General features: G+C 44.2%; 1 protein-coding gene across 3 annotated transcripts in view; it reads left to right on the top strand.

Moving 5' to 3' along the window:
• The window catches only part of ABLIM3 (actin binding LIM protein family member 3), a 119,757-nt gene that overhangs the window by 50,834 nt on the left and 50,671 nt on the right, over positions 1 to 18,252 (top strand). For all 3 annotated transcript variants that reach the window (XR_007726470.1, XR_007726469.1, XM_050794008.1), the window contains exons 4-6: positions 6,954 to 7,137; positions 9,057 to 9,169; positions 15,763 to 15,889. Coding sequence is in view for 1 of the 3 variants with exons in the window: in XM_050794008.1 (XP_050649965.1) it covers positions 6,954 to 7,137; positions 9,057 to 9,169; positions 15,763 to 15,889 (424 nt within the window). In the remaining 2 variants the exon portion in view is untranslated. The remainder of the gene's footprint in view (positions 1 to 6,953; positions 7,138 to 9,056; positions 9,170 to 15,762; positions 15,890 to 18,252) is intronic.

Genomic DNA, 18,252 nt, shown 5'->3' with positions numbered 1-18,252 from the left:
AATAGTCACATCGCTGTAGCTGCTATTAAAATTAAAGACATAATAAGAAATATTATAAACAATTTAGAGTAATAAATTTTAAAACTTAGATAACAAAATTTATCAATTCTTGAGTGCCAACTAAAACCTACTCAAGAAGAAATTTTGAAACCTGAGTAGTCCTATAATCATCCAAGATATTGAATTTGTGAATGTGTAGTTAAGACTCTTCTACCACCAAAGAAACAAAAATCAGCGTTAGAATCAAGTTCTACAAAACATTCAAAAACAAATCATCTATGTCGTATAGAAAGTCTTTCAGAGAAGAGAGAAAGGGTATACTTCCCAACTCATTTGAACCAGCACAATACCAAACAAGGAAAAGTAATCATATGTCCATATCATTCATGAACATAGATTTAAAAATCTTAGACAAAATATTAGCAAACCAAGTTTAGGAAAGTGTGAAAAATAAAGCATAACTGACCAAATTGAGTCTATTCCAGAAATTTGAAATTGGCTTAATATTAGAAAACTGGCTAATATATTTTGCTATAAAGATAGGAAAGGATAAAAATATTTGATTATTTTAATAGAGTAGAGAAGGTACTAGATAGAATTTAAAACCCACTTATATCTAGTTGTTTTTTTTGTTTGTCTGTTTGTTTTTGTTTTTGTTTTTGTTTTTTGAGACAGAGTCTTGCTCTGTCGCCCAGGCTAGAGTGCAGTGGAGCGATCTCATCTCACTGCAAGCTCCGCCTCCCGGGTTCATGCCATTCTCCTGCCTCAGCCTCCCGTATACCTAGTAATTTTTAAAACTAGGAGGAATTGAAGAAAGCTGTCATAACTGATGGATTATGTGTACAAAATATATAAAGGAAACATTTAATGGTAAAATGCTGAAAGCATTCTCGTTAAGATCAGGAACAAGATAGAGGTGCTTACTGTTATGACTTCTGTTCAACATTTGGTCTGGAGGATCCTAGACAATTCAGCAAGATATAGAAATAAAAGTTATATGGTTTGAAAAGGAAAAAAAAAATGTAATTATTTTTAGATTATATAATTGTCTGCAGAGAAAACCCAAAATAATCTACAATTTAGTAAAATCAATAAGAAAATTAGTTTATAATAAGGAGAAAGGAAAAGAACCCGTTGGTCACTTTTAGATAATGCTGGTGAAATAATTATTTTGAAACAAACAATATGGGCAAAGAATCAAAACTTTAACCTATTGTACAAACTGTACAGTACTTAACTGTAAGCAAGGGTTGATGAAATTTTCTATCTACAGAAACACTCCACCTATGGGCGCCTGTAGTCACAGCTATTCGGGAGGCTGAGGCAGGAGAATGGCGTGAACCCGGGAGGCGGAGCTTGCAGTGAGCCGAGATCGCGCCACTGCACTCCAGCCTGGGCGACAGAGCGAGACTCCGTCTCACAAAAAATAAAAAAAGAAAGAAAAAGAAACACTCCACCTAATAAATGAAGAATTAAATCATTAGAATATTTTAATTTTGCAAAGCTGTAATGAAATAATGTATCTAGCAATGATCATCAGTAGCCATTTCTACTCACCAACACCACCACCCCAAATCATAGAAATGCAGAACATCAATGTAGGATTATTCCTAAAAAGAAAAAGATAATCAGACCTGAATTTCAAGTTTCTAGATATAACCACCATTTACAGAAAATGTAAAAGAAATTAATCAACAACATAGGGGTACAATCAGCGAAATTCAAACTGCAGAAATGACTCAGTGTCTTTAATAAATACATTGCAAGGAGAAAATAAGAAGGAAAAATAGCAATTAAGGGACTTAAGAGGTACATCAAACAAATGCAATGTGTGAACCTTGATAGATTTTTATTCAAACAACTAATCACTAAAACAAAAAAAAGAAAAGAAAACAAGAATGGGATAACTGGAAAAACTTGAACTCACTGACTTGATAATGCCTTAATAGACATTATTTTCAATGCTTTTAGATTATTGTGGTTGACTTTTTTAAAGAATCCTAATATTTTAGAGATACATTCTGAAATAATAATACTAAAAAGAAAGTCAATAAGAGTTTATTAAGGTTACTAAATACAGAATAAATATAGAAAAAAATTGCATTTGTATTCACCATTAACAATCAAGACACCATTTACCTGAACAAGAAAAAAAATTTAATTTAGAAATAAATTTTATAAAGTTGTATAAGATAAAAATTATAAAATTGTTAAATTTATAGAATATCATAAGAAAGACATTAAAGACCTAAGTAATTTTTTAATATGCTAAGTTCTCTGATAGAAAGATAGAAATATCAAAAAGATGACAGTTCTACTCTGGTTGAACTATATATTCAAAACAATTCTAATACATTCCGTAAGGCTTTCCATAGAAATTAAGAAATCAGTTAAAATTCTATTCTTGACAAAGGCCAGGCATAATCAAAGCATTCCTAAAGAGCAACAAAGCAAGAGGGCCTGTCCTACCAGATATCATCATTTGTTATTAAAACCTATTAAGACCATGTGATCTTGGATTAAGGAGAGATCAATAGACCAATGGAACTGAATATAGAACTAAACACAAACTTCCATATATATGGAAACTTGCTTTTTGCAGATCAGTGGGGAAAGATTAGACTGCTTAATAAATGATGCTGAGATAATTAATTATCCATGTGGGAGAAAATCAGATCCCTACTGTATATCATTCCCTAAAGTCAATTCCAGGTAGATTAACAGTTTTACTATGAAAGGCAGCTCAATAAAATTTTTAGAAGACAATATAGGAGATATCTTTTAGGATTTCAGCGTAGAGAATAATTTCTGAAACATGACACAGAAAGGGCAATCCGTAAAGGAAAAGATTTACAAATTCAGCAACATAAAAACTGAGAACTTTGGTTCATCCAAAAACAAGAAAAGGGGAGCAAAAAGCAAGCCCAAAATTGCAGAAGATATTTGTAATAAATGACTGAAAAAGGATTGATTTCTAAAATATATTAAGAATTTCTACAAGTCTAAAATTTAAAAAATGAGCAAAAAACATTAGCAGGTATTTTAACACTTGAAAAAAATTCTCAATTTCATTAATCATTAGGCAAATGAAATTTGAAATCACAAAATTATAAATGGCATCATTTCACATCCACTATGTTGACCAAATATGTCAGATATTACTAAGTACTGTTGATGATATATATCAGTGGGAACTGCTGGTGGGAAGGTAAATAGGAAAAGCTCTTTGGAAAACAGTGAGACATTACCCCACAAAAAACTGCAGGTAGCTCAAATGCCCTTCAGCAGTGGAGTAGACCAACTGTGATGTATTCAGGCAATGGAATACAGCACAGCAGTGAAAATGAGTGAACAGCAGTTACGTGCATTGATGTGGATGAATCTCAACACACAATACTGAGGGAATGAAGCAGGTATGGGACAATTGCAGTATGACTCCATCAACATAAAGCTCAAAAACAGGTCAGACTAAACAAAATATTGTTGATGGATACATCACAGGTGTAAAACTATAAAGTAAAGCAAGGGAATGGTAAACACATAATTAGGGACAGTATGGGACAGAGGTGCTCTTACGGAGAGGAGAGGCTTCTAAGGAATTGGCGGTGTTCTGTTTCATAAACTCAGTAGTGGGTACTTGGGAGTTATTTTACTATTCCTTAAACCGTACATATATATTTTATACATTTTCTCTATGTATAGTATATTTCACAATGAAATGTTCTAAATAATGAATTAGATCACCCTCAGGGACTCTTCTAACTCTTGGATTTTGAAATTCCATAAAATCCAGTCTCATTCGAAAAGTTGAAAATCACTAAAATTGTATCACAGAGTCTTGGACTTTCTGATCTAGGTGTGTCCTCAGTTAACCACCCAGCCCCTTCATCTTACAAATGAGCTCCAGAGAGCTCGGGTAACTTTTTCAAAATCTCCCAGCACTTGAGTGCTAGAACAGGACCACGGACAAAGGTCCAATAACCTACAAAATAGCACATTGTTCACTGACACATTCCGGGGCTGTGTGCAAGCCCTCCTTCTGGGCCTTATATTTACATTGAGCATTTATACTGGATTTGCTCAAAGCAGTTTTAACGTTCAATATTCCATTCCATTGTTAATCCATATGGTCCGCTGTTTTTAATTGGTAGACTTCATTTTTTTGATTCACAGAATAACGACTGCCCCAGGTATATTCATTCCACATCAGTTCCGTACTGCAAACCCTCTCCGTGGCTTTCCTGTTATTTGAATGTCTGGCTCCACTCAGCCTCAGATCCATCTGTCATGCTGGTCCAGCTTGCCTTCCATCCCTGTGCTCCCTGCTGTATTTCCAGGAACCCCTGAGAGACTTATCAACCTTTACATCCTTTCTACCAAAAACTTCCTCCTTCAGTTCCTTGGGAGAAAAAGAGGACTGATTGTTCCAAGTTTTCCTATGGTCGCCTGGATTTCTCCACTGGGAGAGGTGGCTCTGGGGGTGGAGTTGGCAAGGGAGACAAAGGAGAAAAAAAAAAAGGGAAAAAACAGGAGCTGTTTCCAGTGAGGTTGTAGGCCATGACCTAATTGATTCCACAGCCATGAAGTCAATTGCTCCACCACCTGCACGGCCCAGAACAGCCTGTGCTCTGGCTTTGCCTGCTCGTGAGACCAGACATGGTTTGATGTGATGAATTTTCATAATGCCTGATGGAAGATGAACCCTTCCCAGATTTCTGCCACCACCACCGTCTCCACCATACTCCTGCCTCTTCATAGGGGTGGGGTCAGGGGTCACAAGCAATGCTCCACACTGAGTTTAAAATGTTTAGGTGTAGAGTAAGCCCTAAAGGAAGCTTTTCTTCTCATAGACTTACAGCATGGCAGTTCTACTCAGTGATGAGAACAGAGGTTGGGTGGTCTGACTCTCAGACCATTGTGTCTCCCACTGTCCTGAGCTGTTCCCCGCATGCAGTGACTTCTGAAGCTGCTTCCTCCTCACTCAGCCTCACCCTTTAAGCCTCCAGTCCCCAGAGGTGAACAAACACTTATGAAATATTCCTGGCATTGACCTGGCACTCTCTCTTATTTTTAACCTGGCTGCTTTTGTGAAACAACTTTCTCTGTTAAAGGTGAGGTAGTATTTGCTGGGGTGTTTCCACTCAGTTCCAGGCTGACTCTTCAGACTTACAGGCTTGGTAACTATCTTATTGGTTTTCCCATCATTGATCACCCTTGAGAAAGCTGACTTGTACTAACCAAGTCCTCAGGAAACTGATGTAGAAAGCCAGAATACCTGTTCATCAATGTAGACAAGAGGTGTGACCTTGAGTTGGACTGTTTCATGGTGGCCTGGCCAGCACCTGGCCTCTCAGAGGCAATCTAGGTGGAAAGTCAGTCCATCAGACAGCAGCCTCAGAACCAGGGGAGCTGGTGACAGGATTTAAATGGGCCCCCCAGTTGCCTTCCACTGATTGCTAACCAGCCCCCTTCCTGGCTGGCACATCCTTGCTTTAGCTGATCGGTACATTCAGTGGGTTACTACAGCTCTGGTGGCCCTGCGAGCCATTTATTCCCTTGGAAGAAACTTTGCATCTTTCTGCTCTGCCCATAATGCGTTCATGTCACAACTTAACTCCTTACAGGAAAATCTCGTATTTCTAAGTCAGGGTGGATCTCACATAATTCAATTGTTCAAACACCTAAAAATCTACTTGTTTTTCTATTTTGTCCTACATTTATTTATCCCTATTATCCAAAAGAATATTCCAAGAGACTATATGAAACGCCTTGTAAAATCCTGTTGCATCTCTGTTCAAAAGCCATCAGTGCAATTGATCATTTTTGCAGCTGAGTGATGGAGAATTATTACAGTCTTCTCCCATTTTTATATATGTTTGAGATATTTTTCTAAATTTTTCTAAACTAGGGAAAAAAACATCCATGGCTCCTCAGTATCCTACAAAACCTAATCTTCTTAAACTGGATCCAGGCCTTCCTCCAACTGGTCTGAACAATCTTTTCCTGCATTACTTCTCACCACTTCCTACAAACACCACCCCTACGTCTAGCCTTCACACAAATCAAATATCACTTGCACCTTCCTGCCTCTGTGCTTTGGCTCATTCTGTTCCTTTAGTGTTCAACTCAGATGCTACCTCCTCTGAAAAGCCTCCCATGATCCCTTGCAACTGACAAGGCTTCTTTCTTCTACCTCATTCACAGTCCTTACTGCTTGCACTGGCTCTGTGGCCCGTCACCAACGATATGGGACATTTTTTTCTATATGATCTTCTCTCTGCAGCATTTTTAGCTCTTTGAAGTTCAGGGATTGTGTTTTATTATTCCTGCCTGGGAATAGACACCCCTCACTCCTTATGGCTATGGTGAGCACAGATTCTAGACTTCAAACCATCCATCCCATTGCCATCCGAAAGTATCTCCAGGTTGGGATTTGGAGCATATGGTCCCCACACTGCTCTTCACCTGGCACAGAATCATGCACATAGGAAGTACCCAGGAAATGTTTAACTGAGTGGTTCTTTTATTACATTCATATTTCCACCAGCTGTGCAGCCTTGCGTGAGCTGCACAGCTTAAACTTTTCATTTGTGTGTTGGGAGGAATGTACACATCAGTGCTTCTTAGTGTGCATCAGAGTCAACCTAGTGGGGTTGGGGAGTGCTGTTCAAATGCAGATGCCCCGGCCTCAGTTCCAGGAAGTCTGATTCAGGCCCAGGCATCTGGATTGTAAGAAGCTCTCAGGGTGATACTGATGCTAGTGGCCTACTGGCCATTCTTTAAGGAATTCTGGCCCCAAAGGCCTGTGAAGTCTGACATGTTACCATTCTGTGGCCACTCATGACACAGTCAGACACCAGCATTTCCCCCAGTGAGGACCTTCTGCTTGCAGACCCTCCCTGCACTCAACCTGCCATTGTTTTCCTCCTTGTTTTCCTCCTTGTTTCCCCAAGTATGTGGCTGTGGCCTGGCCCAGTCAGGCTTCTTCTTCAAGAACCAGGAGTACATCTGCACCCAGGACTACCAGCAACTCTATGGCACCCGCTGTGACAGCTGCCGGGACTTCATCACAGGCGAAGTCATCTCCGCCCTGGGCCGCACCTACCACCCCAAGTGCTTCGTGTGCAGCTTGTGCAGGTGAGCGGGTGACCAGCAGGGACTGGGACCCTCTGCATAAGCCCCCGGGGCAGGGGAAGACCTGGCTTTTTCCAGGAAATTCTGGGGTGTACAAGGTTTATGCTGGGCACTTAGATTTCTGGAACCTCAGGTGTGGAGGGATCTGATGGGCCAGTGGTTTTCAAACACTGTTGCATCTGAATCTTTCTTATAAAATACAATCTGATCTGAAACACTGGTTTGTCCTGTGATAGGCAGAGTGAGGATCTGTACCTCCAAACTCAGCCTCCCAATTCCTCTCAAAAGGCCCCCAAAGAAACCACTGAGTCTCTCAGAACTCAGTTTGGAAACCGTGGATCAGGCCCAGCCTCCCACACCCTCATCCACAGGTGGGACAGGGATGTCTGTTCATAGCCTTCCTCCATCATCCTGGCACCACTTCATGCTGTTGGAGTGACCCTGGCAAGTGACCCCCACCTCTGTAAGCCTCAGTTTCTCCACCAGTAAAATGGAGGTCAAAGCCAATCCAACCTCACCGGGTTTTCTTGAAGATTAATGAGATAATGATGCAAGGACATTAGCTCAGTGACCAGTATGTGAGAGTGTCCGTTTTTATTATTCCTTTCATTATCATGATGATAGTCATCTACCTGCTCTCGGGACATCTCTTGGGATGGAGAGCTCATCACTGCCTCCTGCTTCACCCTCTGCATCTCCATCACTTGTTAATTCAGCAAGTGTACATTAAGACTTCACTGAATGCCAAGCAACACATTAAGGAGATGAAAAAATGAAGAAAGCTCAGCCCTGCCCACAAATACATTAAATGTTAATGGATAGCTCTGATTACATCATAAGTAAAGCATGATTGGAGTATATATGTATTTTTTTAATTGGGAAAGGAATGTATAGATTAATTATTCTCCCCACAAAATAACCACCAGTCACTTACCAGTTAGAATAACTAGAGTTTCTGATTAAGACTAATGACAGAGTGTGTAAGAAAATGTAATCCTCTCATGGAATTCATTCATCTACTCGGCTCTTAAAACCTGAGCCCTGAGCCCTGGAATCCCAGACCCCTGAGAGGTTAGCATAGAGGGTTCCTATGGTACAAGATGAGGTTTCTGTCAAGCCCCAGAGAGATGAGGTGACTCCCCAAGATCACGCGATGTCTTTCTACCACAAGGTAGTGGCTGAGCCACGATAAGAACACAGCTCCCCCGACCCTTGACCCAGTGCTCCCTCCGTTGTGCCACAGTGCTGATACAAGGGCAGTGGAGCCCCTGGGAGCCAATGTTAGGTGCTGTGCTCAGAGTCCTCATAACAGGCATCCCACTGCATGGGCGAGAGCAGCTCAACAGTGGGCGTGGTGGTGCCCGGGATTCTGTACACGGTTCATAATTTAGTTGGGGAGGCAGAGCCTGTACCAATTTGAGACTCCTCAGCTGTGGAAACTGAATAAATCCGGAGGAGGAGAGGAAGAGATTATTTACAGACTTACAAACTTCCTATTGGAAAGGGGGATTTTGAAAAATGCCTGAGTAGGAAAAGGAAGAAATTTTGGTAAGTTTGGGAGTTGAATGAATCCTTGACATACGGGAATAGATCAAATTGGGATGGAAAAAGTCCTTCCAGGAGAGAGAACAAGTATATGAGGAGTTAGTAACCCCTGCTTCTTACAACCCAGACATGTAAGCTCAGATAAGCATCATGATCTGCCCAAAATACACAAACACCCCAACTGGGCTCCAGTTCTCACCAACAGGCCCCTAATTGAACAGTTTAGTTGGCCTGTCACTGTGAACAGCATTTGAATTTGCGTGGTGCTCTAGAAGTCAAGCTGTATGTGTTACCAAAGTGCTTTGAGCACATGTGTGGTCAGCTACAGAATCCCTCAGAAGAGGGTGTGTTGAATTTCTCCCTCATCCCACTTGCAGGAAGCCTTTCCCCATTGGAGACAAGGTGACCTTCAGCGGTAAAGAATGTGTGTGCCAAACGTGCTCGCAGTCCATGGCCAGCAGTAAGCCCATCAAGATTCGTGGACCAAGCCGTGAGTCCTCCCCATGGGTATCTCCCTGTCCATGGGTGTGATCTCCCTGGGCTCCCCTTTCCCAGCACTGCCAACTGCTCCCACAAGCCTGGAGGGAAGTAGGAGAGGTTCGCGACCTGGAGGCCTCCTGCATCATGACCCTGTTGATATGTGGCCCAGACTCACAAGTTTCACAAGAACAATGCAGAGAAGAGGGGCTGCCTGGCCATAAACAGTGGTAGCCAGTGCCACATATTTGCCACATGGTATGTCTCCTCTGGGACAAGCTGAGTTCCTGATCTTATGTCCCATGGATACCTCAATAGGGCTGATCAAATGTTTTTTCACCAGTGGCTCTGAATTTTTACTGACTCCACTAATAAGCATTGGCGGACATGGCTTACAGAAGAGGTAGTATGGGGTGCCCTGGGAGCAAACCACAAGAACCGTGTTAGTGCCTCTTAGAAGGTCCCATAGACCACTGCATCAGCTTCACTGTGGGACTTGTAAAAATGCAAATGTCTGGGCTCACCCTGCACCTCTAGGGATGGAACCTAGGAATCAACATTCCTAGTAAGCTTCCTGGGTGATTCATTTGCTGTTCCTGAGATTCAGAACCACCATCTAGGGATAAAGGAAGCATCTGTCATGCCATGATGAATGTTATGTTTTATCACCAACCACAGATTTGGAGGGAAACTGAGGACCAGGAGCGCGCCTCAGAATGGTCATTCTAATTTGTGGGATGTCCATCCCACTCAAGTGTGCCTAGTGATAAGATGTCTAAATCATTGTTCCCAGATGCCCTTGGCAGACTGCTGCTGCACGTGCCCACACACACATAGACCTGGCCCCCTGGGTCTTGGTAAGCCACACTAGGCTCCAGTGTTCTTTCATGTTATATGACACTCTCACTGGCCTGGACAAGAGAATCAATGAAAACCCATTAGCCTCCTGTGCTGCATCACTGTGCGGGTGCAGGGTGCTGTTGGCCATGGTACCGGCAGAGTCAGCATGCTGGGCTGCATCCAGCCAGAGAGAGTGAGCAGAGATCACCCCGAGTCAGCAGGGCTTAGCTCCTGGGGGCTTCTCTGGAGTCCGTCCAGCTGTGGTGAGCTGAGGAGAAAGACAGTGAGAAGGCTCCCTCCCTTGCCTCCTCTTCCTTTCAGCCAAATCGGATCTGTTCCTGGAATGTGCACAGCCCTTCCTTTGGCGTCCTTGATGATGCTCAAGAATAGATCGCTGCTCCAACCAGGTTTCCATGTCAAGGTGGCTGAGTGCATACAGTGTTATCCTTCACAGCTCCTTGAAAGCATCATCCAGAGTGACAGAAAAACAAGGAGGCTGGGATGTGGGACCACGACCCTGTGGCCAGTGCTGAGGACCCCAGAGACTGATGGGGCCATGTGTGAGGCAGGAGAGGGAGAAGTGAGCCTGAGTTGGGAGGCTGCCAAACTTCTGCATGCTGCAAAGCAGTCACGAAGCCTCCCTGAGACTCAGTTTACCCAGTTATGAAAGAGGGATAGAATTTCCTATCTTCCTCACGGGAGTGTTGGGGAAAGCAAATGTATTAGTTCGGGGATCAAACTAGGTTGCATTGCAGTGTATAAAATGCTCTATAAATACAGAGTGGAGGTTTAATATAGAAAGCACACCAAAAGAGATTGTGATTAAGACTCCTGGGTCGGTTGTTACTTCCCCTGGTTTGGGTTGTGTGTTACTGTGTGCATTTGTGCTGCACCTATCACCGACTGTGTTAGGTGGGATAGTTCTTCAGCTGAATGTGGGAGTCTCACATGTGAGTGCGTTTTCAAAGAAAGGCTCCCAAATGTGTCCACCATAATTTGGAGGTTTAGGAGGTGGAAGAAGGTGAGGAAAAAGTGAGTCAAGAGGAGAAAATGAGCACCTGGGCAGTTTCCAGTGGGGGCATACTTAGTATTATAGCTTATCTTGTTACTCACAAAGTAAAGACATCAATCCGTGGATCTACAGTGATATGTTTTACAGAGGTATTTTCTCCAAAGGTGGTCACTATTCATGCTGCAAATGCAAAGTAGCTCCTGACTAGATGGGGTGCTGAAAGGCCTTCTGAGCTCCCATGGGATACAGGGAACCAAAGCCAGGTTTAAGAGATTGCTAAGAAAAAGAACATATCATGGAAAAGGAAAAGAAGAACAAAATAATTGGGTTTTTTTTAAGCTACAAGTGTGACGTTTCATCTCTGGAGAGTAAATAAAAATATTTTGGAAAATCAGGAGCAGTGTCTACTCCAAAGAGACCAAGAAAAATACTCAAGAACTATCAAGAGAAAATAATTGTGTTACCACAGGTAGAAGAAATGTTTCCTCACCAGCCTCACTGAGAAGAATCAGCAACAGTAGCAGCAGAAACTCCACCATCACCATCACCACCACCACAATAACCATCATCATTGCAAACACTGATTGACTGTTACTATTTCCAGGCACTGCACAGACCTCAGTGAGAAGAATCAGCAGCAGTCTCAGCAACAGCACCACCACCGCCATCACCATCATATCACCACCATCACCATCATCACTAACATCACCACCATTGCCATCACACCACCACCATAACCATCATCATCACTAACATCACCACCATCACTGCCATTGCCATCACTGTCACACCACTACCCTCACCATCATCATCACTAACACCACCACCATTATCATTATCATCACTACTACCATCATCACTACAATCATCACCACCACTATCTTCACCATCACTACCATCATCATGAACAATACCATCAATACCACCACCATCATCACCACCAACAACACTGTCACGAACAACGCGATCACTACCATCATCCCCACCACCACCACCACCTCCATCATTACTACCGCAATAACCACCATCATTGCTAACACTGATTAACTGTTACTGTTGCCAAATACTGCAAAAACCTCATTGAGAACAATCAGATGCAGTAGCAGCAGTACCACCACCACCACCATCATCACCATCACCTTCTCCACCATCACCACCATCATCATGACCAACACCATTGACACCACCACCACGATCACCACCAACACCGTGTCTCCACCAACACGATCACTACCATCATCACTACCATCACCACCCTCATCACCATTATGACCAACACCACCATCACCATCAATACCATTGTCACCACCAACACAATCACCACCACCATCACCAACACTAGCATAATCACCACTATCACCATCACCAGCAGCATCAACACCATCACCACCAATATTATTACCACCATCACCACTGTCATCATCATCACCACCAACACTGTCAGCACCAACAATACCACCACCACCACCATCACCACCACTAACATAGATTATTACTATTGTCAAGCACCTCACTAAGTGTTTTTTACAGAAGATTTCATTTAATCATTACAACAACCCTATGAGGGAGATAAGAGTGATTATTTTATAGATGAGGAAACTGAGACTCAGTGAGCATAAATGACTTGCCCAAAGTCACCCAGATAACGAATAATGGAACTAGAATGTGAGAGCAGCCAGTCTGGCCTTAGATCCTATTCCCTTAACACCCTGTACCAGAGACATGACTTGCAACTTGGGAAGTGTCTAGTCTTCCTGGATTAGTTGCCTAAAACAAGGTACGGAGCTTGCTATGACTCACAAAACCCACTCATTTTTGCTGATTTAAATAGAATGAATGACACAGTCTAAAAAAGATTAAAATGACTGTCTAATGTCTTTAGGAGGCCTCAGTTTATAACTGAGGGATCTGTGAGGGACAGGTGGTAGCATCATACATTCTGCCAGCTGAAGACTGTAATTTTGGAATTGAGAGGAACATATGGAGGAGTGGACAGCTGGCTCTGCAGACACCAACTTGGAACAGGGTGTGGTTTTCCTGATTCTATTTATTACACCAGACCCACAGGCTCCCTGGTGGCATGCCTGAGGCTCCACTGGTGGTCAAGAGTAAAAGGAGGAAGAAGAGGGAGAAAAGGTCCTAATAAATAAGAAGCTGATATAATGGGGGAGCAGCAGTATAACATAAAAAGAAAAGCCACATGGAGAAGATGTCCCAGAATTCTCACAGAGAATCAGCAGGCTTCCCTACAAAAAGACTATCACTCCTGACTTCAGAACAGAGATTGGGTAATGCACAGAATGTGGGTTAAAAACAGGAGGATATGAAATAATAATGACAACAACCACTTATTGGATACATATGGGCCAACCATTGTGCTAAGGCCTAACAGGCCTGATTTTAATTAACCTTCACACCAGTGTTTTAAGGAAGATATTCAGATGAGTAAGTCTGGGCTTAGAGACCACACAATTCATAAGGGAAGGAGCTGGGATTCTCTCCTAGGCCAACTTCCCACCACTCACTCCAACTCTCAACCCAGCCTCTAACCACTGTGCTGTACTATCTCCTACAGCTTAACTCAAGGGGCTAAATTCATCTCAGATGTACCACTGAAAGTTGAAGAGATAGGATTCATTTTCATTACTAGAATGTAGCCATGAAAGGATCCAGCTATGCAATAAGTTTTTTTTGAAGAAATGGAGAATTGTGTTGTTTGCCAATAACACGTCTTTCTCCGTGGAATCCACAAGTGAATTTGATCAGTGGATGACCTTGTCAAGCAAGAAAAAGTGTAACGAATAAAGAAGAGAGAAACTATAGTTGTCTTTAATTCTTTGAAAGGACTGTCATATGGGAAAAGAGGTAGATTATTCTTGATGCATAAGAATGGGAGCAGTCACAGGAGTCAAGTCTCGGCTCCATATAAAGAAGACAGTCATGACAATCATACCTGTCCAAGGGCAGAGTGGACTTCCTCACCACTCCTTCCTCAGGAGGGGTTAAACTGCCCACTACTGGAGGTGATTAAGCAGAGGAGTGCCCACTTGTCAAGAATGCTGTAGGTTACTGCATTGAGTGGGATATTTGACCGAATACTCTGTGAGCTCCGAACCCCCGTGGAATGTTGAGGCCCTGTTGGGGAGGCCCACAGAGATACAAGTTCAGTATTAGTGGCCTAGAAAGCTTGACCAGGTGTCTACAGTCCTTGGGTTCATCTATACTGAGCATGGACAAGTCATTTCAGATCCCTGTCTATCTGTAAAAGACAAGGGGGTACCTGACCTCTCTAAGTTATTGCATTCTGGAGTCTAATTATTGGGCAGGGGGTGCAAATAGACTTATAGACTTACCCCAGGAGAATAGAAAGGAAGAGAGATAAATCCCAAAACTCTTTCTTCTCCCAACCCCCATCTGAAGGCCTGGGGCTTGAAGCGTTTTGCAAATAGAGACCTTTCTGCCCCCAACTTGTACTAAGGGATGTTAGAAAGGCATGTAACAGCCAAGAGGCGGAGTACTGTGGGAACTGACTCATACAAACACTTCATCAGGGCCCCAGACCCTCCGCACAGCTGGCTGGACCCACCACCCTTCCTAGATTTGCAGACACATCATCTTTTCTTCTAGGACAGTCTCCCAGCTGGATGTGGGGGCTGTCCAGCCAGCCTCCCCTAACTTTACATGCAGTTTCTGCTCTCCTCACTACTCCCAAGTATGCATTTGTCTTATGGAGCCAACAGAGAAGTTTTTCCTCTGGTCAACTTTGCCCCATGACCCTTTCCTCCTCCAAAGTGGATCATCCAGTTGGCTAGGCCTGAATTCCCAGCAGTTGCCAAGTGCCTTGGATGTTGGCTCCATTTCCGGACCCTCTCCAGACATTCATTGAGCAACAAGCTGATGCTAGGCTTGGCCCACATTCTGTTGGCCCCAACTCACATTCCAGGGTGACCATGACAGGGAGTGAGAGCACCTTTCTGGTTTGGGACAGTCTTATCAGGCCCTATAATCCTTGCCACCTGGGAAGGCACATGTTCAATGTGTGAAGCACAATGGGGAAGGGGTGGGCATGGAAATTCTCTTTGTTGCCTGGGTACCATCAGGCCCATTCATTCATACACATTCAGTAAATATGCTTTGAGTTCCTGTTATGGGCTGAGCACTGTGCTAGGCAAAGGAATAGATTTAACCACAAAATATAAACACTGCCCTTGCCATTTTGTATATAGCCTAAGAGTTTGAAAAAATGTATACTTAGCCCAACCTAGGGCTAAGTGCTAAGGTTAGTGCTTCTTAAACTTCTTAAACTAGGAGCAGTGCTTCTTAAACTTCACTCTGCATGGAGGTCTTGTTAAAATTCAAGAGGTCTGGGTGGGGCCTGCGATGCTGCACACCGTCAGCTTCCAGGTGATGCTGACACTACAGATGGCAAGGTCATGGACAGCAGCGGAGCTTAGTTAGCAATTTGAGGAGGGCTGGAAGCAGCGCAGGGTCCACTTTCAGTGAACAATGTGGTCTTGATGACAAGCAGGGAGGTCTTTCTTTCTCCCCTACACCAAGACCCCTTGTCAAGAGGCCAGGGCTCCAGTGGCCTTTCCTCTCCCCTGGGAGAGCCTCTGGGCAGCTGCCAGTGTCAGGGTGGGAGCAACTATGGGAACACTGGCATTCAGGGAGGGGTTTCCTCAATGTGAGCCTGAGATAGCAGGGGTCAAAGGGCCCAGGGTGCTTTGCTCAGCAGTGTCCTCTTGTCTCTGCAGACTGTGCCGGGTGCAAGGAGGAGATCAAACATGGCCAGTCACTCCTGGCTCTGGACAAGCAGTGGCACGTCAGCTGCTTCAAGTGCCAGACCTGCAGCGTCATCCTCACCGGGGAGTACATCAGCAAGTGGGTCCCCCCGCTCCTGCCCCAGCTGCCTGGGCATCTGCATTCTGTGGGGCCTGCCCCATCGGTCCCGTGCCCACCTCCAGCATCATCTCCCTTCCTTTCCATCTGCTGCTGCACTCTGGCCAAACGGCATCTTTCCCAGCAGCCTCTTTCCCCTGTTGGACCCTCCCAAGGGTGTTCCCTCTGCCCGAGACACCCTCCCTGTTCCTCACACACCTGCTGGCCCTTCTCTCCCTTCTGGTCTCGGTCCCCATGCCTTCTCCTCCGGCCATCTCTCATTTACTGCCCCATTTTGGGCCCTCAGAGTACCTTGTTTGTTTCCTTCACACAGGCTGCCACCGTTGATAATTACATATTTATCCCTGGTAACTTTGTAATAATGCTAGTAATACTACCTACCATTTATTGTGCTTTAATTATGGAGAAGGAACTCACTACTTTGTATCACTTTAAATCCTCATAACTGCCCCTTTGAGGAATTTATCCCCCCTGAGTACTTAGACTTGAGAGAGTAAATAACTTGCTCCAATAATAGTGTTTAATCTCTGTCCCCACCAGGACAGGGGCTTTGTTTTAATCACTGCTATATCCCCTGCCCTGAGAGCTACGCCTGACCCACAGTCAGTAACATAGTTGCTGAATGAATTTAATGGAAATGAGAGGAGGTGATGGGTGCACAGGTATCCAGAAAGGCCAACCTCCAGTGACCCACACACTGCAGTATTAGACAAGCGTCCCCTTGTTGCTAGGCCCCAGGGACCACCTTTATATACTCAAGTACCTAAAAGCAATTATCAGCACAGACCCTTTGTCATAGCTTTGATACCACGTGACCCCAGACGCTTCTAGATGCCACTCTCTGGCCTGATGCCAGGCAGTGGCAAGCACACAGAGCTGCAATGCACATGCTTCTCCTGTCAAGACGCTGTATTCTAATACAGGAAACATATGCTGCATTCATGAAGAATTATGACACCAGGGAATGTGTGATCAGGAGCCCAGACAAGCTTTATTCTTTAAGACCTTTTTGATCCTAAGCGACAGAAAACCCAACTCCAACTCAATTAAAAGCAAAAATAGGAGTTTATTAACTCACAGATATGGGAAGGCCAGAGGCACACTGGCTTCAGGCATGGAGGAATCCAGGGGCTTAAGGATGTCATTAGTACTTCAGAAGTCTCTGTCTTTCTCTATCTTTTTGTCTCTCTCTCTCTCTCTCTCTCTCTTTCTCTTTCTCTCTCTCTCTCTCTCTCTCTCTCTGTCCCTGTCTTTCTCTGCTGTCTTCATGGTGGATTAGTTCTCAACCTGGCCCTCCCCAAGTGCTAGCAAAGAAGATTGCCAACACTCCAGGCTTTCATACCAAGCCTAGCAGAGGAAGAGGCCTCCTTCCCAGGAACTCCAGCAAACGTCCCAGGGCTGCCTCTGATTTGGCCACTGTTAGGTCACATACCCATTCCTGACCAATCACTGACCCAGAGGATCTGAACCCTAGAGCCAGAGAGCAGCCCCTGGTGACCCACAGGGACCTCAACTGGGAAGGGGTGGCTTCCAAAGCGAAATCCAGGTGAGGTACTATTACCAGCAGAAGGGGAAATGGATGCTGGCCAAACAACACCTGCCTGTGTCCAAGATAACAAGTAAAGGGCTGTGAATATTCAGAGAAAAAAGAGATGACTACTAACTAGCATGAAGTAGAATCTTGAATCTCTGAGAGCTCCGTGGAAGGTGGGGGTAAGACTCAAAAATGCAAAGAAGGAGACTTTCTAGGCAGAATGGCCAGCCTGGGCAAGGCCAGGGTGGCAGGTGGATGTTGGACATCTCCATCCTGTATAGGAGCTCAAATATGTGCCCAGGTGAAGCAGGATCCTGGGCTGCATAGGTGAGCTGAGGTCACATCACCAAGAGCTCTCGATGCCATGCTAGCAGGAGTTTGACATTCCCCTCTATGCTTGCCAAGCAAGGAGTGCCTTTAGTACGTTGCTGGCCAGGAGTGCTTAAGTCTGGAATCCTAAATCAGAATTCTCTAGGGACTTAAGGGATTGTTCAGAGCTCCTCTCAAGGAGGCCCAGCCCAGATTGCCTACCACACCTGGTATCTCTACAGCCTAGCTCTGGGCCCCTTACCTGGCTGCTGGCAGAGTGGCAGGGGACTCAGAGGCACTGGCTCAGGCATCAGATGCCGAGGGTAGAAGCCCAGCCTGTGTGACCTTGGCAAGGGACTCCACTGCTCAGAGTCTCAGTTTCCTCATTTATAAAAATAGAGAGAAGATAATCTACCCAAAGGGTTGTGTAAGGGCTCAGAGATCTGTGCTTAGCACCCAATAAGTGCCCAGTAAATACTCATTTTACCATCCTCTTTTAGAA

Source organism: Macaca thibetana, chromosome 6 (genome assembly GCF_024542745.1).
Source record: "Macaca thibetana thibetana isolate TM-01 chromosome 6, ASM2454274v1, whole genome shotgun sequence".
Lineage (NCBI taxonomy): Eukaryota > Metazoa > Chordata > Mammalia > Primates > Cercopithecidae > Macaca > Macaca thibetana.
Note: the sequence above shows the minus strand (reverse complement) of the source record. Positions and strands in the feature narration are given on the sequence as shown.